This window comes from Cyprinodon tularosa, unplaced genomic scaffold (assembly GCF_016077235.1).
Source record: "Cyprinodon tularosa strain WSP-4 unplaced genomic scaffold, ASM1607723v1 ctg190, whole genome shotgun sequence".
NCBI classification, from domain to species: Eukaryota; Metazoa; Chordata; class Actinopteri; order Cyprinodontiformes; family Cyprinodontidae; genus Cyprinodon; species Cyprinodon tularosa.
The window spans coordinates 642,658-665,589 of record NW_024038679.1 but is presented as its reverse complement, the minus strand read 5'-3'; the positions used below and the strand labels follow the sequence as shown (position 1 = coordinate 665,589).

At 38.2% G+C, this 22,932-nt stretch overlaps 1 protein-coding gene across 6 annotated transcripts in view; it reads right to left on the bottom strand.

Annotated features, from left to right (window-relative positions):
• Nucleotides 1-22,932, bottom strand: part of LOC119782282 (VPS10 domain-containing receptor SorCS1) — a 324,729-nt gene that overhangs the window by 82,819 nt on the left and 218,978 nt on the right. For all 6 annotated transcript variants that reach the window (XR_005280651.1, XR_005280652.1, XM_038283182.1 and 3 more), the window contains exons 5-6: nt 21,712-21,785; nt 2,545-2,609 (exon numbers count right to left, since the gene is read on the bottom strand). Coding sequence is in view for 4 of the 6 variants with exons in the window: in XM_038283182.1 (XP_038139110.1) it covers nt 2,545-2,609; nt 21,712-21,785 (139 nt within the window). In the remaining 2 variants the exon portion in view is untranslated. The remainder of the gene's footprint in view (nt 1-2,544; nt 2,610-21,711; nt 21,786-22,932) is intronic.

Below are 22,932 nucleotides of genomic sequence, written 5' to 3'. Positions count from 1 at the left end.
TCAAAAGAAGTATGATTATTACAGTAACAATATTCCCAGTATTTTAATGAGTGTCTATGAAGTCAGAACTATAATCATACGAGCATAATTTGCTTTATATGCACGTGTTGATTCTGTTCTTCTAGCATGTGCGCCTGCAACTGTGCACTGATTTAAACCTTTATAACTTTTGGGAATTAACTGCTAACAGCTATTAGCCTGGAGACAACAACAGTACTAGCTGCTATCACTACCCGATCTGTACCGGAAGCATGTTCCGTCGCATCAGTTCATTTGTGCATGTGCAAGCAGATATTTATCCAAATATCAGTTTGTAATTTTAATTACATAACTTTCATCCTGTGAAAGTGATCAGTAAAAATGTAGTTTAAAAACAACAGAATGAACAGAATGTTGTATTAAAGTTTTTACATGAAATCTGTAAAAACTTTAATACCAAATAAATCTAACTAAATTAGAAAAAATAAAATACAAAAAATAGAAATATATATATATATATATATTGTTGGGAAAAAATCTAATTAATAAAACAAATTTGAAAAAAAAAGAACTGAAAAAAATTAAACCTGAACGATATGAAATTAAAGGCAAAGTAAATATTGTTTACTTCAACATGGTTTCTCAAAACAATTATTGATGTTAGTTAAAAACAATGCAAAAAAATGCCCCCCTATGTAAACAATATGAAGACAATAATTTAGGGTTTTCTGTTTTAATGAGAAAATAATCCCGAAAACGAAAATTAAAGGCACACGGCAGACTTTATAACCTAAAGAATTGACGCATATGAGTTATTTTTAATCATTCCTCCACCCAATATACAACGCTTGACATTATCATTACATTTTATATTATATGTATTATATTCAGAGATGGTACTTGAGTAAAAGTACAGATACTTGTGTTAAAAAATACGCTGGTAAAAGTGGAAGTACTGATTCAACTTCTTTACTCAAGTAAAAGTAACAAAGTACAGGCTTGTAAATTTACTTAAAGTATAAAAGTAAAAGTAGAAACCACTTTTTTCATGCCGTTGCTTACCTTTTAAATGGATGTCTGCCAATAGGACTAGATCTCCGTTGTGTTCATTTTCAATCATCTCGTCGTCCATACTACTATGCTAACGCCACCGCCACCAAGCTGCAATGATTTGCCGCGAATGAATACCGCCGAATCTGTCGATTCATCTTGTAGTGGTGCGTCAAATGCAACGTAGATTCCCATCCAATTAGATTGAATTTGGTATTTATGACATGAAAAATAATAACGATAACTCCATTGAAATGATTCAAAACTAAAGTAACAAGCCAATTTTTTAAAATGTAAGGAGTATAAAGTACAGATATTTGTGTAAAAATGTAAGGAGTAGAAGTAAAAAGTCGCCATAAAAATAAGTAGTAAAGTAAAGTAAAAATATCAGAAAAATCTACTTGAGTACAGTAACGAAGTATTTGTACTTCGTTACTTCCCATCTCTGATTATATTATTGCTACAAGTTGGGCTCCCCTCTTGAAATACTGACTGATACTGATGTAAGTTGGGATTTGATGATCTGTCGTTGGCCAGGTCATGTGACCTGGAAGAACATATGGACACAGGCTCTTATATCATCACGGTGATAAGGCTTTTGCTCTACCATTTTTTTTCACCTGCTTGACTACTGGTCATGGCTGAGGCAATGAAACAGTTTAAACCTTCTCAGGAGGCTAAAAAGAGAAAATGTGAAGGGATCATGTGTGAGAAAAGAGAGTCAATGCTGGAAAGGAGTTAGTTTGTTAGAGCGGGCTGAAAGAAGAACCTGAAAACTGATTATCTTCTCCTAACTTTATTATTAGACTGGTAAGTTAACACTTTGCTCCTTGTTTACAGGCATATATATTTGTTATTATATCCATGTTTCGTGGCCAAAAGTCAAACGATGTGCCTTTAACAATAGCAAAATTAATAAAAAACGTTTGCTTTCATATCGATACCATGACAAGTGAGTATTGTGTTGTGATAAAGGGTTTGAGTATTGGTACTTTTCAGAGTAGATATTTTTAAAACCCAACCCCTGACATAAACCGATAAGAATGTGAGGAACAGATCTAAATGAAGGATCTCAGCAAAAGTAGTTTGTCACAAAACAACATAATTTCACTACTACTAAGGATAAAAAAAAATGCAACAAAGCTCAATAAAGTAGTGTGTATTGAAATTATAAATTTGCAGAAACAGTGTGTTTGCAGAGCTATTGCTTTACTATAAAAGCCCTAAAGCATAATCTTCCTTTATGTGGATTAAATAAATTAAAACCTATCATTCCAGAAATTAGCTAAACCATTGGCCTTTAAAGGCTCTACAGATATATTCATCCTTGCTCCCTCTGTTGTTACTCGGGGTCCCTGGACCGGGGTCATGGCTGTTCCTGCTGTCTCTGTACATTATCCTGCAGCAGGATTGTCCAAACAACCTCCAATTGCTCCCCACTTTAACACAATGCCTCCGACAGAGTACAAAGGCATGAGGAAAATAGAGTTCTTAATTCAGAATTCAATTACTCACGTCCTTCAGAGATGCTGGTTTCCAGGTGAATTAAGCCTGGTTCTTTGTCCAAACCCATCTTGGACCTGAAAGGGAAACAAATATGTTTCAGGAACATCAGCTTTGTTCTTTTCACAAGGAGCGGATGCTCCCCCTCACCAAAAGCTGCTTTCTGACCCGGGACATTACACGCTGCAGAGTCAGACAAATTTACAACTACATGGAAGTTCAGCTGCAGCAAACAACAGCAGCAACTGGATATATAGGAATTACTGTTTGCAACACGGTGATCTGAGAGAGCCTCAGGTTGGATGTGAGATCTAAAGGTTCGGGGGACCTTGAAGGCCCTTTTCCACTCTGAATGAGACAGACAGAAAGGTGTTTCCTCCAATCATCAGAGGAGAAAAATCCATTGTTTTCCCTGGTGCACTCGGGATGCCTGCAGATGGAGTAGCATATAATCATTACAGCATTAAAAATGTATTACAGAGACCTGGGGATCAAAGGCGGGAGGCAAAGGGAGCGTAGATGTTGAGTTCATTGGGAAGGTGGAGAGAGGACGAAAGGTTGCTACAAAAAAAAGGGAAATTAGAAGAGTTTTATGTTAAGGTTAAAAATCAGGCCACAAAACTCTGATTATTATTATTTTTTAACATATAAATGCAACCAACCAAAATGGTTACTTTTAAATGTCTGAATTTTAGTTAAAATAAGCAGACATGAGGTCAGTGTTGCCCCTTATAAAATGTTAAATTCTTAAAACATACATCAGACAAATGAGTGTGATGAAGTTTTGAATTAATTACTGTATTAATCAGGGAAAAAAGTCTAATCAATCAACGTAGCTCTGTGTGTAAAGTGTCAGCCCCCTACCAGCATTAACTAGTTGCTGCCTGCAATGATTGGAATCAACTTTGTGTTTTAAATGTGCCATAAAACAGGCTTGAATCTGAGGCAATCCAACTTCAGCCCATTTTTATGAGGATATTTTGCCACCCATCCAGGAGTCTTAATCCCTTCTGCTAGCTTTAACTATACCAACCTCTAGTTGGAGCTCTGATGCTTTCTATAGGGACGGCCATCTTGCTAAAAACCTTTCAAGTCAGATGCAAAACAAAGATCCAGCCGTCGTTCTCCTGGGTTGTAAGTTTGAATGATGAGTTTTCTTATGAACAGAAGAACAATAGAGGCCTGGACTAAAACATTTTCCATTTCAGCTGCAAGGAACTAGCCTGGGTGCCATTCCGAACTTAGTCCCGCCCACAACGTTTGAGGTCGGGAAGTTTGGTCTGGCATTGCTCAACAGTAGCGCAAGTATGCTCGCACAATATCTGGCGGGCCAATCAAATTGTCAGGGCGGGCTTTATACGATGATGGACAGATGATCAACAGTAACGTAATCAACCACGTGACCAAAGCGCGCTTGGGCGACAACAACAATGGCTGCCGCTGGAGAGTTGAGGTGAGTAGATTCTGCTATTAGGTCTGTTCTAGAAGATATCGACAGCAAATTAATTTTAAAAGAGGAACAGAGAAACACAATCATGGCTCATCTTATTCTAGGCGTGCAACTGCACGCTTTGATTTTTGTTGACAACAACTATGCGTGGCTTAACATACGTCACGCACTCCGTTGCTCTTATTGGTTGTAGTTCTATCCAATTGAGTGCAGAGGCATGTTTTTTCCTGGTTTGTTCGAAACACGCCCCATAATCACAGCTCTATGGAGCAGTATCGGACTCATATTCTGACTAGAATTGAGTAGGACTGCGTCAGGCTAGCGAGGAACAGCAGTTTATAGGCCTTTAATGTTCGTTTGTTGTTTTATTTGAATGTTGTGTGCTTTGGTCTATTTAAAATTGTGCTTTATACATAGACAAATTGATTAATAAAGAAAAAAACACAAAAAACCTGGTCTGGGAACACTTCTAAAATTTTTGGCTCTAACCTATTTCCAAGTCGTATGAAAAAGCTGAAGAAAATGGAAGAACAGCTACCCAGGTCACTCTGGTCGCTTCTAACATTTTAATCTCCAATCCGTTTTTTCCCATGTCACACTCCTACTCCTACTACACATAGGGTAGCAGATATGTGCAGATTATTTTTTCTTTTTGCCTCTGGGCCCCATGAATTGAGACAGTTTCCTACATTTGAATGACTCAGATTAATAATAGTCAATAAAAAAATAAAATAAAAAAAGCCAGCACATCTAGATAGCAAAGCTTCATTTTATGTCCAGCCTGTGCAGAACGCTCTTAAATCAGAACAGATAGAGGATTTTAATGTATAGGAAAAACTGTATTATTAACTAGGTTTAAAGAAAGGAAAACACAGCAACAAAGGCTCTACGGCAGTTTATACAGGCTACCTATTGCAAAGAGAGGTGATTCTCACAGAGCAATCTGTGGAGTTTGTTGAATAAAAAAAAAATTATAATAAGGAGGGACGGGTGTTAAGCTGCCCTTGTCTGACGATGAGCACTAAATGCCACAACCTTGTAGTATATGATTTTGTGTCAGATCTGATAAAAATTGCATTCCTTGTGTTGAGGGCTTTAGTGTACCCAGGGTGATAGTTGTCAAATATTTTTTTTCCCCCTTTTCTTACATATTTGCAGATTTTTAGAGTTTTCTTCCTACTTCCTGTTGTCAGACAGGTTCTTAAGTCTAAATCTTAGCAGTGATTAGACCTGGATGGGGATAGTGCATATTAATTGGCAGTGTTGTATAGTAACAAAGTAAAAATACTTCACTACTCTACTTAAGTATATTTTGGAGTACTTTATACTTTGCAAGAGTATACATTTTTTGAGAACTTTCACTTTTATTTCACTACATTTACAAACTTAATTGCATACTTTTACTCCGATACATTTTCAATGTTTGGTTTAGTTACTAAATAAAAAAAAACAAAAAAACGAGCGAGAAAGCGAGAGAAACGCAAGTGTTTTGACCCCACCTACGGACTACAAAGTCGGGTCTTGCCTGGGCTTGTTCATCAACACCAATAGGATACGCCTGTTTCACAAAACACTTGGTTTTGTATATTATTTTAAGTGAATTTAACCTTCAAAGTTTACCAAAATGTAAAAAAATTTAATTCAAACTGCATCTCTTTTTACAGTAATTCTTATACTTAAGTACAAGCCATTTTAGATACTTTAAGACTTTTACTCAAGTAACATTTCAGTCAGTGACTTGGACTTTTACTAAAGTCATATTTTGGAGAGGTACTTATACTTTTACTTGACTCCGAGATTTCGGTACTTTATACAACACTGTCAATTGGTATAAATGTCATTAAAAGGATTATTTTCTGGTTTTACAAGGTTGGGATCACAGACGTAACTTTCTGAAGGACTGGTGTGGACATGTCCCCACCAGGTAACAGAGGTTAGGTGCAGCTAACTGTGTTTAGAGCGTTTTGAGTCACTGTTTTTTTTCCTCTCTTGCAGATCTCGCATCTCAGTCTGACATCATCGGATCTGTCGCTTTGAGACATCTGATTTGCGGTCGCATTTCAATGCATACAAAGTAGCTACGTGGTTGGAGGAGATACACACAGCAGCACTCAGTGAACATTAACCAGCAGCTACTTTGATGTTTAAGTAAAAGTTAGGAGACGGGTTAGTTAAAAAAAAATTAGATCATGCCACCGAAAAATCTGTTTGTTAAACATACGGAGGTTTTTCAGCTAAAAATGGCAACAGATTGTAACTTTATAGGAGTTACTAAAATAATCTTAAGAAAACATAGTTTGTTCTTCTTTACAAGTTAAAAAAATCTTGGCTTCTCAGAGGACCATTACTCACAGTTAAAGGTTAAAATTAACATGTTTTCATATTGTTTCTGACATCATTACATTAGTAAAGATGTTCATAAATCTTTGAGCACAGAGAGAAGTAGGGAGAGCTGCAGATTTAAAGGTGAAACAGATTTACTGGGATATTTAACATCCAATAAAATATATCTCCAAGTTTACCAGAAAGCCTACAAGAAAAAAATATCCTATGCTACTGTATATTTAAAATGCAGTATATCCATATTTTTCTGGATGGATGGACGGAATTGAAATTGTATTTCTAGGGATGCATGATATATCTATTTTGGCATCAGAATCGGCTGTTATTCATTGTGAAAGCGTTCAGGTTAAGTTACTGTAGGTCAACTTTCATCACAAAGTCACACCCTTGGTTGGGATTGTGGTATTTTTCACAAATACAGCCAGGTTGGTTTAGATAAATTTTATACGTAATATCAAACTAATATTTGTATTTACTTAGGTCATGCTTGTCTTCTCATACCATCTGGAGTTGTGAAGTATGACCAAAAAAAAAGTAAAAACAAAACAAATCAGTCAGGGGAAAAACTTTTTTTTAAAGTTTAAATAAAGACCAACGGTTGATTTAAAATACTTGAAGTGAGGTCAGAAGATAGAAGGAAAGAGCCGCTGTCGTGAGAGGGAGCTGTTACCCCATGAAGAATTCGCCGCACGTGGAGCTCCAAAAGTTTCTGCAGAGATATTTAATGTCAAATGCTAATGCATACACTTGGTAAGCTCCCAAACTGATTATAGTTGAATCCTATGGAGGTTTTCAGCCTGTCACTGAGTTCCTCTCAGGTTCTCCAAATCACAAATGAGCTTACACATGTTCTGTGGCTGTATATACAGCAGACATAAGCTCCCTGTGCAGCTTCATTACCAGGGCCAACACAACTCTGACTGCACAGCGTGCAACCTAAAATAGAACTCTGACAGCATCTGCAGCATCAGGCCTCAGGCTCACTTCACTCCAAGCAGCGGGGCTTTTAACTACTCAACTGCTCCTCTGCACTTTTTTCATGTGAAGGTCTTTTGTCATGTGTTAGTTATTAGATAAAGAGATGCAGAAAGAAACTAACTTTGACATACTGTGATGGAGCAACACAACAAACTAAATTTACAAGAACACAGACAGTCTTTAGGTATTTTACAAACTAAAATCAATAAGATAAAGCTCTATGCATCTGTTTTTGTTTTGTTGTTCTGTCCTGTTTGCCAATATAGCACCAAAAATTGATGTGATGTGTTTACAAGTGAACGCAGATCTGTTAAGGCTACATCAGGTTCCACTTTTTAAGTGTGTATCAAACTTTGTTGGAAGTGGCTTTGGGGGAAAAAATGTAATGGACGCAAAGACAGAAAGGATGACTAAGGTAGAGGGGATAACAATTAAGAAGAGAGAAAGAGAGTGAAAGGGAGGGAGAGATGCAGAGGAATAATGGAGAAAAGATACAGACTAACCCCTGGAAGTCTGCTTCAACACCTACAAAATATTAGAAAGAATAAAAAAAAAATAAAAAAAAACAGACACCAACCTCGACAAAAGGAGTATCCCATCAATGCATAACAAACACACGTATACGATTATCAAAGAGAAACCTGTAAGGATGAAATGTCAATTATCTTTTTATTTATATATTTCATACATGTTATTTCTAGCTATATATAGCTGAAGGTGCCGCTTCGTATTTAGCATAACTGTGTATCCATGACTACGGGATCCAAACTGCTGTACCGTGAACTCATACATCTGCTTGAATATATAAGTGAGATGACCTGGGGCACAGGTCACCTCACTCACTGACTACCGGCCTGTCACAGTGACTCCAATCATGATGAAGTGCTTCGAAAGGCTGGTTAAAGAACACATCGTCTCCAGTCTCCCCCCAAAATTCGACCCGTTCCAGTTCGCCTACCGACAACACCGCTCCACTAAGGACGCCATCTCTGCTGCTCTCCACCTGAGTCTAACACACCTGGAGGAGAAGAACACCCATGTGCGGATGATGTTCCTGGACTACAGTTCAGCTTTTAACACCATCATCCCACAGCGTCTGATGGGCAAACTGGAACAGCTGGGATTCAATACCCCCTGAAGGAGACATTTATAGTTGTTGGTGTTTAGGTTTGGTTTGTTTCTGGTTTATTTGGTTTGGCTGTTGGTGTTTTGTTTCGGTTGACATTAATGTTGCGACGATCCCATTTTTTGGCTGATACCGATACGCGATACCTGGCTGTGCAGTATTGGCCGATACTGATACCATCTGTTTGAAATTGATGTCTGTGTGTATATATGAAGAACTGCATACTACTTGGATGTAAAATAATGGCCATCATGGCTTTGTTAAGCTGCTGCCTACCTTTGTGAAGCAGGAAAAAGATTAATACAAAGTGAATCCAGTAGAACTTTTTATTGCCTACCTGGAATGGGTGACAATAAACCAATAAACTTTTGGCTCTCAAAATGGTATCGGTGCCCTATTTGTTGATACTCTCCGATACCACCATTTTAGTGCTGGATCGGGGCCCAGCCAGATATTGGTATCGGTGCAACACTAGTTGACACACTGACCTGTGTTTTGCTCTGCCACTGGTGGCTGTGTGGAGGGGAAAGCTATAAAGGTGAAAGGGCAGATGAGTTTGGGACAGGAGGTGATACGGTTTTAACAGCTTTGTTTGGAACACAATTCTTTCTGCCATATCCGCACTTTCCATAATTTCCTGTCCATCTCACTTGTTTTACAAGACCACCACTCGGATTGTTTGCTCATTTACAAACTGACTTCAATAAAAGGAAATGCTCATAACTTATCTCCCAGTCTGGACATCATTCTATAAGTGCGTTCATACTAAGAGTGATTAAAAGGTGGTCAATAGTCGCTACACACCCCTCTGCAATTGGCTTCTAGAACTCTTCACAAACAGATCTCACTTAGTCCGGGTCAGACAAAAAAAACTCTGATGTCATCACCTTAAGCACAGACTCCCCGCAGGGCTGCCTCCTGAGCCCCGTACTGTTCACCTTGATGACACATGACTGCGTCCCCAGGTTCACCACCAATCACATTGTGAAGTTTACAGACAACACCACGGTGGGCCTCATCAGAGACAACAACGACCAGAACTACAGAGAGGAGCAGCTGGTGGACTGGTTCAGAGATAACAGCCTGATCCTGAACGTGGAAAAGACGAAGAAGATTATCTTGGACTTCAGGAAAATAGGGCACAGAAGCACTTTCTGCGGAGGATGAGGAGAGCCCGCCTGCCCCCACCCATCCTCACCACCTTCTACAGAAGCACCATAGAGAGCGTTCTGACCAGCTGTCTCACTGTGTGGTGTGAAGGCTGCAGCGCCTCAGACTGGAAGAAGGTGAGAAGAGTGGTGAGAACAGCAGTGAGGATCATGGGGGCTCCTCTTCCCTCCATTAAAGACATTTCATCCCAGCGCTGCGTGTCCCGAGCCCATAACATCAATGACCCCTCACACCCCCAACATGGACTGTTCTCCCTGCTCCCCTCTGGGAAGAGGCTTCTCGGCATTCAATGCAGGTCCAGCCGATTCTGCAACAGCTTCTTTCCTGCTGCCATCAGACAGCTGAATGTTGAAAAAAACTGAAAAAAAGGGTGAATGTTGACTAATTTACTTTTTAAAAAATTAAAAATGTGCCCTGTCCTTTAGCTGATCTGAAGAGTGTTAGAAAGTGGGGCAGATGCTGAGCCATCACCTACTAATCAGAGACCTCTGAAATAAGTTAAACGGTATGAAGTTATTGTTGTCATGAATATGGCTGGTTTATATCGACTTGTTAGTTTACAATTTTATTTAGAAATTTGTCATTTGAGTCGTCCTACGATGAACACCTTCTCAATGTTGAGCTGAAATTTGTTGGCGTTCTTCCAGAAAAGGCCAAAGCAACAGCAGGACTTTCTTTTCTTTATAAGAATAACTTCAGTGTTTATAATGTTTACACATCACAAGGTCATATAGTAAGCATCCTCAGCAAAATGTCAGATGCTATTTTAGATCTTATATGCAATTATGTTTTATTAGGAGAATGATAGTATTTAACTTAATAGTGAGGCAGATGAAGCAGTAAAAGATGGAGAAACTGAGGTGGTTGGAGTGAAGTCTTAAATGATTGGTGATAAAAATATTATTAAGGTGAGCTTTAGGGAGTGAGGTAAGGTTTAAAAATCACATTAATAATAAAATACATCAAGAAAGGAGTAGAGGTGAGGACTGAAATCAGGTCGAGTTTTTCTTATTTCCATAACGCTGCACACAATTTAGGTTATAAAAAGTAATCAGCTGCACTAGAACAACCGACAATTGTTCTGATTGGTGCAGAGAAGTAGATTGTTTTCTCCCCATTTTTTTTATGCCTCTATGAAGCTATTCTATAGGTTTAAGAATAGCAAAGCAGCACAGAGAGAAAAAGCAGAGGATGGTACAGCACTGGAGGTGAAGTCTTAAAATAAATCAGCAAACACCTTTAATGTCAGGATCCGGTTATGGTTTCAACAGATATGACAGTCTATGTACATAAACACATCTGCAAATCAGTTGCAAAACTCTTAATGAGACAAGTATTAATCATAATTAGATGCTGTAAGTATGTTAAATTACACCTTTCCTGTCAGCTTTTGAAACCGGGCATTAAACTTCTCTTTTTGACAAAGCTTATAGTTAGTGTGGCTGAAGTTACACCATAGCTATCTCTTTATGCTGCTATAGACTTCTGCTGCTAGAGGACATAGAGATCACTTTTCATTATTCAGCTTCTTCTTCCAATGTTCTCCAATTCTGTAGTATTTATTAATTCAACCCCAAACTTAATGTTTTTCTCTTCTTTTTCTCATCGTAGTAGCTTCATCTGACCTGGCTCTGTTCGGCTTTAATGGCATCTTATCAGCTGGGCTGCTGCCAACAATATCGTTGGTTGTAGATAATATAATTGGGTCCATTTTTCAGTGCTTAGTCCTGTTTTTCACCAAGACATACTCTATATCGGCTCAGCTTTTACTCAGACTAACTAGATGGGCTCTCTTCCATTTCTTGACATTAAAAACCAGCTTGGAGCCCGTCTGCTTATCTATTTTTTTATTAGACAGAGGGACTTGTGGAGCTAGTTTACTGTTACCTTTTCTAACGTAGAAAGTATTCATGGATCAGTACTTCTATGTTACTTTTGTATGACTGTCTCTGTTTCCTCGAACCTCAGTCAACTTTGGCAGAAGGTGGCTATTTTTAAAGAACAGAATGCTTTAAAATGAAAGACTTGTTGTATTAAGCTGATTTTCCTTAAATACAAGACATTTCACCAAATCTTATGTTATGAGCTGATTAAACTTTCAGGGTAAAGTACCTTAAAATGAAGTGTTGTGAAGTGGTGCAAAGATAATACTGATACTGACACTGTCCGCTATGTAATGTCCCCTATGTAATGTAGTATTGCCATGCAGTTTCATCAAACGTTTGAGGCAAGGAGTCAAAGTGAGGGAGTGTCAGAAACAGACCAACACTTAAAACAGGTAAACACGCATCAAGAGATATTATACAAGCTTTCATAAAAAGTCAGAAAACAAAACAAAATCCAGGTTTACTTTGCTGTGCAGACTTTAGTCTAACAAGACACTCCCAAAAGGACGGCTTTAACAGGCCTTTGAGACCCCCTGCAGTGTTTGTTATAGATGCTTGAGACCGAGCCCCTTACCCTTTTTCCCATGGTTTTGACCCAGGTTGCATTGGGGAAAACTGAATGACTCTCCCTGCAGGCCAGGAAATGTTACTCTTTTGACTGATGAAAGTTAAGTAGACCTGCAGGCTCCAGCTTCCAGAACCAGAATGCTTTAAAACTGATTGTCTGTAACTCTGCACTCTTCACAGACACAGATGAGCCATGAATCATCTGGAAGAACAAAACAAGGCTCCTATTGTACCTAGGCTGATCTAAATCTAAATCCAATTTATTTATATAAAGCATTTAAAAAACAACAGATTAGTGGTGTGCCATCGATCGGCCACAGATCGGCCACCATTAGGATCGGTGGCCGATCAATCAGCCACCGATCCTAATGGGCCAATTTTCAAGAATAAGTATGTGATTGATGATCGCCATTCACCATCTATTGTTATCACTAAAACGGATCACCTGTATCCCTTTTCATCACGTTGCAGCCTGTAGAGCCCATGCATGCAGTATATCTTCCTCTTTGCTTCTTACTGCGCAGTGCCACAGAATTTTTTATTTTTTTCCCAACCTTTATTGTCATTACACTGTTACAAGTACAGAGCAATGGAATTCACACTCTGCATTTAACCAATCCCCTTGGGAAGCACTGGGCTGCCACTGTGCGGCGCCTGGGGAGCAGTGTGGGGTTAAGGGTCTTGCTCAGGGACCCAGGTAGCAGTCTGTGGGAGTGGAGGTCGAACTCAGAACCTCTAGATTCCAAGCTCTATGCCCTAATCATTTGGCCACCAGAAAATGCCAAGTGCTGTTATGTTTTGTGCTTTGAGAATTATCTGAAGTCATTATCTAGCAATGGAAAATATTGTTGGAGGTAAAGCAAATGAAAAAGCATCAATACAACTAATACAATGTGACTGAAAACAAGCAGTTGACGGAGTAGGGTGAGTTAGTGAAGCGCACTGTAAGGAAAAACAAAGGCTGCAGGTAAATTACAGAGAATTGCACCCTCCTCCTTGAGCATAAAAAATGACCCGCAAAATAATTTTGTAAATCAGTGTTTCCCAAATTTTTTGACTTCTGTACAAGTGTTGTGTAAAATAAAAAACGTTTTACTTAATCATTTACTTTATCATTTAATTCTTAGGCATTGTATTCTTTCCATCTCAAATGAAAAAACAAAAGACATAAAAGTATGTTGCCTGGAAGTTAGTAAGTATTAAAAATAAATACAAAACAAAATCCTGATATAAACCCGTATTTATAAAACTGGAGTTCCTCTAAGTAACTCCACTATAATCACATTATTATAATTTTTTTTCTATACCCTAATAATCCCAGAGGAATTACTTCTCTGCATTTAAGCCATCCCCTTGGGGAGCAGTGAGCTGCCATTATGAGGTGCCCAGGGAGCATTGTGGGGGTTCCATCCATCCATCCATCCATCCATCCATCCATCCATCCATCCATCCATCCATCCATCCACAATCCATTCATCCATCCATCCACAATCCTTCCATCCATCCATCCATCCTTCCATCCACCATCCTTCCATCCATCCATCCATCCATCCATCCATCCATCCATCCATCCACCATCCTTCCATCCATCCATCCATCCATCCATCCATCCATCCATCCACAATCCTTCCATCCATCCACCATCCATCCATCCATCCATCCATCCATCCACCATCCATCCATCCACCATCCTTCCATCCATCCATCCATCCATCCATCCATCCACCCATCCATCCATCCATCCATCCATCCATCCATCCATCCTTCCATCCATCCATCCATCCACAATCCTTCCATCTATCCATCCACCATCCATCCATCCATCCATCCATCCACCCATCCATCCATCCATCCATCCATCCATCCATCCATCCATCCACAATCCTTCCATCCATCCACCATCCATCCATCCATCCATCCATCCATCCACCCATCCATCCATCCATCCATCCATCCATCCATCCATCCATCCATCCATCCATCCATCCATCCATCCATCCATCCTTCCATCCATCCATCCATCCACAATCCTTCCATCTATCCATCCACCATCCATCCATCCATCCATCCATCCACCCATCCATCCATCCATCCATCCATCCATCCATCCATCCATCCATCCACAATCCTTCCATCCATCCACCATCCATCCATCCATCCATCCATCCATCCACCCATCCATCCATCCATCCATCCATCCATCCATCCATCCATCCATCCATCCATCCATCCATCCATCTCCAGCAGTCTATGATTGAGGGGTGGCGTACATCTCAGACATTTGCCAGTCTGTCGCAGGGCAACACAGAGAAACAGGAATACAAACAACCATGCACTCACTCACCTAAGGACAATTTAGAGAAGCCAATTAACCTAACAGTCATGTTTTTTTGTTGTTGCTACAGCAAAAAACCCAAATATCCTCTAACATTTAGCCCCAACCTTGGAACAGCTAGGAGCAGCTGATTAGATGACCTTATCGACAGTAAAGGATGACACGGTTGAAGCGGGTCTGAGAGAGAGTGTGAAGCAAGGCTGTTTGAGCATTTAAAAACTGTTTTAAAATCAATTTTATAGCTCCCAGGGAGAGGAGCCAGAACAGGGGTGATGTGCTCATGCCTGTAAGATCGAGTTAAAAGATGTGTTGATGCATTTTGGACAAGCTGAAGATGACTGAGAGCAGCCTGTCTGACACCAAAATAGAGAGCACTGCAATAGTCTAGACACGAGGTAATAAAAGCATGAATGACCCTATCAAAAGTCCTGTATAGAAACAACATTTTATTTAATGTTGCAAACAGTTCCGAGTTTATGTTTTTTTTTTTAAGCTGAAAATATTTGAGCATCAAACTTCAAACTAATGACAGTAGATTTCACATAAGGAGGCGGGGAATCAATGTTCAAATTCTGAGCATCACAGCAGTCTGACCTCAGTCTTCTTCTCATTAAAACCTAGAAAATGTAATGCCATCCATGGACTTCTTCCATTACAGCATCCTATGAAGGGCATTTGGACCCTGCTTTTAACACTGTATGACAGTGACAGGACATACCAAAATTACAAAAAGAGGAAGATAAACTGAAAAAGAAAGGCGAAGCAATGAACACACAACAACCAAACAGAAAATTGTGCCGTAGAAGTTGTGGCGCTTAGCACTAATTGAAAGTCAAAGAGGATGACCACACGGATGCTGAGGTAGAGCCCAGGTCCCTTTCATTTCATGAGTCTGACAGTAAAAGAGTTTTTACAAAGTAAAACTCATCTTCTTTGAGGGGAAATACAAATTAAACTCCATCAATCACAAGAGAAAAGAGTATATACAGTAGCAGGAGGGGAAGACACTAGTATAAACAACCAATGAAACATTTTAAAAAGCAGAATACTTTACCCATGATAGGAGTTCACGTGGAAATAAAATTGTAAAAGTGATATAATGATCCTCTTTGAGCCTCACAAAAACAGCGAGGGAAGGCAGAGTAAAGGGCAGCGTATCCATCTCACTGATAAATATATATAATATATTTTATATATTATATCAAAATCCTCTACCTGCTGTGGTTTAAGGGGATGCTGTGTAGGATGGTCACGAAGTGGGACCTTGCTTTGTGTCTGCGATGGCTTAATAATCTGTCAGTCAAATATGGGACTTTTTTCAATTTGTGGGGCACAGAGACATAAGTGAAAAAATCTTCACAGATCAGGATCTGATCTGTGCGTAGCAGGAGCCTCTCTATAAACACTGCAGTCACTGTGGCAAAGAAAGAATTCGCATCACAGATTAAAAAGTCGAACACAAGAGCTGTGACCTGGGCTTAACACTAAGCATAGCAGGAAAGTTTCCCATAATTCCTTAAAATGACCCCCGATTAGGATGTGATCAACCATTAAATGGCCATTATTAAGAGTTATGAGTATTATCAGTCTGCGCCTCCTCTACCTTCTATTAGGTTTCTTATGACTAATAATTTGCAGCTTATCGTTAATAATATAATAATATTAAGTTTTACTTTTTATTTACCTACTTTATGCTTTTTATCTACATTATTTACACCATAACTTCTTAAGAAAATTTCATTTTAAAGCTTTACTTCGAGTGATTTCCACATGCTTCACTCACATAGATTTAATGAAGTGTTTAAAAACAACTCAGTTTACAGGATATGAGATTTTTATTTTGAGGGGTTGTTCAAAGCAACATGCTGATCAACATTTTTTATTACAATAGATGAAGAACTTGTAAAATTAAGTTCATATCACACATAAATACATTAATCAATTATGTGGGTAAATGTGGGATTGCCTTAGGGTTAGGTAAGGATTTTATCTGTGATGACAAACCACTGGTAGGTAGGAGGAACAGTCTGAAGCCATTCTATGGGACTGATACCTGCTAATAATGGCCATATAATGTGATGATAACATCCGAAGCGGCTTAAAATGAAGATCAGCAGAGGTAGCGGGTTTGGCAAATTAAAAGGAAAGAGTTAGTTTAACTTTTTTTTTTTTTATGAAATATGTTTGGACTTAAATGTTTTTGGAAATAAAGTCTTAAACTCTAAATTTAATTTATTATGAATTTATTGCAATAAAGAGGATTTAAGCTTGGAGCACACTTTGATTTGTTGTCCTAACAAGCAGCCAGCTGGAGGTGTATTCACAGAACAACACTTGGCAGTCTGAAAGGGATTTGAATAAATAATTAAAGTTACAACAGTAATGCATTGCCTATAATTATCAATTTATGCTACTTAGAAAATAGATTTTGTCTGGATTTATTATTTCCAATTAAAGATAATAAGGTGCAGCAGTGCCAGGATGCATGATAAAACAATAAATCCAACAGAAAATGATCAACATTCCCAATGGACATTTTTCTTAAAATGTTGATATTTGAGCATAATTGTTTGAATCAGTAAGAAGTTTTTATTGGTATTGAATCCAGGGTTCAGGAGTCGCTGAACGGACACTAATGGTTCAGCTGTTGGGCTTTTCTCTCTTCAGGAAACCTGCCAACATTTGAGCGTTATGCTTTTCAGGCTGGCTGAAGGCAGAAAATGGCAGCAGGTCTTAGTTTTTTTTTTTTTTTTCTCCAGTACCAGTGGTGTACAGTAAGACAGCTTGAAGGTTTTTTATTTGTGATTAATTAAGTTAAGTGCAGAAAATGCTGCCAAACCTTTGGTTTGGTTCCTCTTTCTTTCTCCATTTGCACAGTAGCTCCAAGATAAACTGTTGCGTTCCATAAAAAACAGACATTATTGAAGCTGGATAAGTTATCCCCCAGCTCTGTGCGCATGCCTCTGCATATAAACATTGTCCAAAATGTCCTAAAAGACACCTGTAGAATGCATGTCCAAATAAAATTTGCCTCTGGTTCTGCTCTTTCTTAAAGGTTATACTCTCAGCAGCCAAACATATTATAACCAGCCCTAATGTGTAGACAGAAAGAAACAGAAATGTTTATATTTTTATTTTCCTGGATTGGTTTGTGTTTCCATTCATGTAACTTTAACTGGATAGATAAAGAGAGATAAAGCTAGGGAATTAGAAGTCAAACTGTTCTATAGATACAGGTCTTACCTAAGAGCATGCACACTATTGATAATGATAAAAACAGACTGTCCAGAATCTTCAGGCGTTTTCTCAGTAAATATCTCAAATATTATTTTGAGTCAAAGCATTTGGTGTGATTTAGTCTGGAGTGATTGAAATGAATTTTGTCCATTTGTTATTAAAAAAAGTTTTTGAATGAACATTTGAAATCAAATGCTATCTATAAATTAGGTTTTGACAGTAACTTTGTGATGAACTGTTTCCAGATTTTTGTTTTTGTTATATTTAGGATTTTTTATTCAAAAATTTTATTTTTCAATTTCGTCAGATTTAGTTTTACGACTCATGTTCTTTTGAAATAGCGTTTTCAAATTAACTGGGGGTTTTCTCTGGAGGGAGAAGCAAAAACTCATTTCTATTGATAGTCTCTTGTTTTTCCTGCCTTTCAAATTAAGTTGAATGCAGTGTTTTGTGAATCCACCACCAACCACTGAGCCAACAAGTAAAAATCTTTTCATTTGATACTTAATAAATACTCTGCTCGGGTGAAATATAAGTACAATAGATTACCTCTACATAGTTGTTGGTGTTTTATTTAAATAAAGCGTCCTGAATGAACTGCTGATAGTTTTTAGGTAAGAACTGAATATCAAAGCTTACTGAGACTGACTGAACGATACATGATGTGTGTTACTGTCTTCTTAAATCCTCTAATTAATTTGTTTGAAGAGTTAGACTACTATGGTTGGACCGGCTCGCATCTTAAACTCCAAGCTACCGCATTTCCGGCCATGTTGTTATTGCCCTAACTCTTTTGGAAACAGATATCCTGTCCAGCTGAAACTCATCCTTTCCTGCATCAGCATCACTCTATTTTAAAGCATCCCTGAGTCATTTTTTTCAAGTAAATCTGGGTGAAATGTCACAGTTTTGACTGCATTCAATATCTCTGCATCAGGGTTTATTTATATTTATCTGCTGCTATTTTAAAGGGCACTTTGAATGAATCAAGCTAAAACTTGAACATTTCTCAGATATGGACCAAAATTTTGATTACAGAAGTGATTTCATAGAGTTTGATCATCCAATCACACCCTGATTCAGTGGCACATCAGATGTTTGTAAAATTCAGTAGTGACATCAGTGACAGCCAATCACACAACAAAAGACAGAGAGCCAATCAGGAGCTTGTGGGCAGTCTAATCTGAGGGAAGGAGGCTTCAGCTCAGGTCAGACCCATCCTCCTTTCAGAAACATCTAAATGAATAGAGAGAGATTGATTTTTTGGTGAAAATAACTCTTCTAATAGCCATAGTCTAAATTATTAAATCGGTGAAGGCAACTGGATCTTCAAAGATGATCAAGGAGTCCAAACTTTATGTAAAAGACTAAGAACCCTGCTGAATAGGCAAATTACAGATAATCATTCAACTAATAATCATTAAGTGTTTTTGAATAAATTTCACTGTATGATCTGGTTGAACTGTAAAGTGCCTTTAGATGACATGTGTTGTGAATTTGGCGCTATATAAAAAAACTGAATTGAATTGAATTGAATAAGTGGGTTTACCCTTGATTTGAATGACCCATTAATTAACTATAACTTCCAGTTCTAGTTAGTTAATATATTCATATTCTTCAGGATAACTTGCACAACAGTTTGCATCAAGAGTCATCATTTATACAGTATTGGAAGTTAAGTAGAAATAATACATTTCTAAAACTCAATCTGAAGAAGTGAAAGTTGAAAAAAAATGAATGTGAAAATATAAAAGTCTGTCAAAATTTTTTTGGAAGGAAAATATATTTAAATGGTAAATGGTAAATGGCATGTACTTATATAGCGCCTTTATTCAAGTTAGGAGACTTGACCAAAGCGCTTTACACTACATTCATTCACCCATTCACACACACACTCACACACTGATGGTGGCAAGCTACATTGTAGCCACAGCTGCCCTGGGGCTCACTGACAGAAGCGAAATTTAGGAAAAAATATGAATTTTTTTTTTTGAAAAATAAAAATCTGAGTAGACAACAAATTTTCTTCAATTTCTTTTTCATCAAGAAGTTTTATTTTATGAATTGCATTTTCTTTTTTTATTTTCATTTACAAAACACGTTCCTTTTTCATGGAACAACAAATTTACTTTAAAGAAAGACAATAGTTGGACCAGAGTTTTTAGAAGACATTGCAGCAGGAAGCAGTTATGGATCAGTAGTGTGAATAAATAAGACTTTTAATAAAAACTGTTTCTCGTGATCAAAACTTAAAGCAGTTCATCATTTTCCAATGCGCTCACAGGCCAGTACGACCAGTACGACACCGTCTGTCAGCTGTTACAGCTGTGAACTTCCTGGCTCCGTTACTTGCTATAGGTCGTCAAAACTAGACAACCATCAGGTGTCCCCATAATAAAGTAGAATATAACACGACATTTCTGTGTGAAAATAATTTTCTAATATAACATTAAAATTATCAGGGAGACAGACTTATTGCTTTTCATTTGCTGTAGCCACAATCAATGCAATTAAAATAAATCACGCTGTGTGCAATAAATTTACATGATTTTTCGTTGTTCAATTGAATTATTGGAATACATTAACTTTTGATCAGATGTTAATTTATTGAAATGCACCTGCACAAAGTAAAACCATCCAACACTTTGATGATGACTCTAATGCATGAATAATAATAATCTTAAAAGCCTCTTTATCAATCCTAATTAGGTTTGGACTTCATTGTCACTTGTATAAAATGAAATGATGATAACTGACTGATATTTTCTATGGTTTCATTAGAAAAGTTCCCAGCTCATCCGACCAATTGATTATTTGGCAGAGAACAATCTAACTTCAATTAATAGCAATTAGAGCCACCCAATTAATCTGCTCTATAATAGAATGTGAGTTTCAAAATGTGAATTTTGTCATTAATTAGTGATCTTTGGCTGTGAACATAATATGTCATACACAAACTTATAGTTTATTCATTTGATATGCTCTCAATTCTGGGTCATTTGCTAATTTATGTTACTTTCTGTCTTTTCTGATAGAAAAGACAGATTTCTTTTACAGCAGAGGCTAATTAGCATTTGATCTACTTACTGTAATATATAATATTTGTAAAAATACAAGATTAATAGTAATATAACTGCCAATGAAATGGCGATAAAATTATGTAGTTTAACTTTAAACAAAAATAAAATAAAATCAGCTGCGAAAGATTAAGTTCCCAAGATATCTTTAAGTTTTTTTTTTGATCCAGAAAATGTAGTTTAGAATAAAACATGTTTTTTTTGTTTGTTTTTTTTGGTTGGTGTGTTTTATGTGCTTTATCCTCACTATGTCATCAGTAAATGTCTTTAACTTTAAACTATCCAACAGAAAAGATTGTCACAAAGAAAATTAAGTAGGGTGATCAAATTTGTGTTTCTAAAAAGGAGGATTTTTTTTCTTTCTTGAGAGGGGGGGGTAAGAAGTGACGCAAATGCTGTGTCTTGTTACTTACCTTATACTTACCTACAGATGGAGCCACCGTGCATCTATACATGGAAGTGCTGTTACTACTACACCATCACACATTGATCGATTTCTGCACATGTACCCAGCTTTGAAAGCATTCTCTTTGTCTTGATCAGGCCCCAAGATCAAGATGTTTTTTGAGGTTGAGGCAGTTGACCAAAATCCCGGACGATTTTGAAATTCCCCCCTGAAAAGTTGGACATGCCCAGGAAAAAGAGGACGTCTGTTCACCCTATATTAAGCCCAATCCAACCAGAATGCGATCAGGTGTAAATTCAAAGTTTACTTATCCCTATAAAGCCGGGCATACACTGTACGATTTTTTTCCCCGTTTTAGGCCGATTCTGCAGTCGTGCAAAAATTGTTTCGATTGGGTCGAGTCACAGCTTCATCGTGCTTCCTGCATCGTGTAGTATATGGGGGTAAAGGGGGCGATCAGCCTCACCACCACCTCCCGACCAGGAATATATAAGTTAATTTGCCTTATGGTTATGTTCTGTTCAAATGCGGTTAAATGACCAAAGATGGTAGCGATAGTGTTAAAAGGATCAGACGAACATTAGCTCACGCTAAACGTACTCACCAATAGAAACGATTTGGAGCCACTTTCTCGTGTACCAGCTGCCACCTTCTTCCAAACTCTACAGAGCTGTAAAGCTGTAAAACACAAAACAAAGAAACATTAAATGTACTCATTAAAGGTAATATCAAAGTGATGGCTAAAACTTAGAGATCAACTCTCTGAAATTCACAAAGTTATCAAATAAGACACTTATGGCATTATACGCAAATAATCTGAACGTTCTACAGGCAGTGTGGGACTAGCTGTAAGAGAAAGATGAAGTTCTAAGCCATGGGGTTAAAGGGGTCATAAACACTCTGCCTTGATTTTAATAATAGAAATATAAAAAATATAGCCGCGGATGTCTGGGGGACAGTGATTCGCCTACATGTTATGAATGCTGGCGTACCATAAATGATAAATTATGAACAGCTTAGTTTGTGCCTTTCAGGTCGTTGCCCATAGGAAGACGTTACTTGGATATAACCTAACAGTGTTGGGATCTGGAGGTCTGTCCACCTTTCTCCAGCAGAGGGCGTTCTAGGTCTCCTGGAGCTGAAGATGACCACCACACCTGCGGCTCATGAGCTCATCAGGAGACCGGCATTTAAGGAGGGGCAGAGCAACACTCTGACGCCAGAGTGTTTTGCCAGTTATGGTTAGCAAGCCTGAGCCAACCTGCCTGTCTGAATCTCTGACTCCCCTGAAGCCTCAATCTGAACCTAATCTGCTTTTTGTCCTCTCTGCTTCTCAGGAAGAACCTGCCTGGAAACTTAAAACCTGGAAGAGTTTCTCAAGCGTGAAACCAAGCTGTCTGTTCCCAGAAGAACCCTGGAAATCCAAATCAGTCTGATACCTGCCTGCCCGCTCTCAGAAAGAGCTGAGAGAGAAGCTCTGAATCTGCTCTGTAAGATTAACAACTCCGCCCTGCCTCTGCCTAGCCCTCAGCCTGCCTTCAGCCTCTGGACCCTCCCGGTTCCCCCCTTCTACCGCTCTGCTCATTCTCTGATCAGGTATAGACCTGCAAACACACAATCTGCAAGTTCACTGGAAGACTGCTAACCAATCTGTCCCTCTCTGCAGTGAAACAAGTCGTGACCAGACCCGATTAATCCCAGTATCATTGTGCATTTATTGTGAACTGTGCAAATAAACATTGTGAACTTTTTCCCAGCCTCTGAGTGTTCTGCATGTGGGTTAGATTCCTGAAAACAAACATGACAAACAGAATATATGTTTACA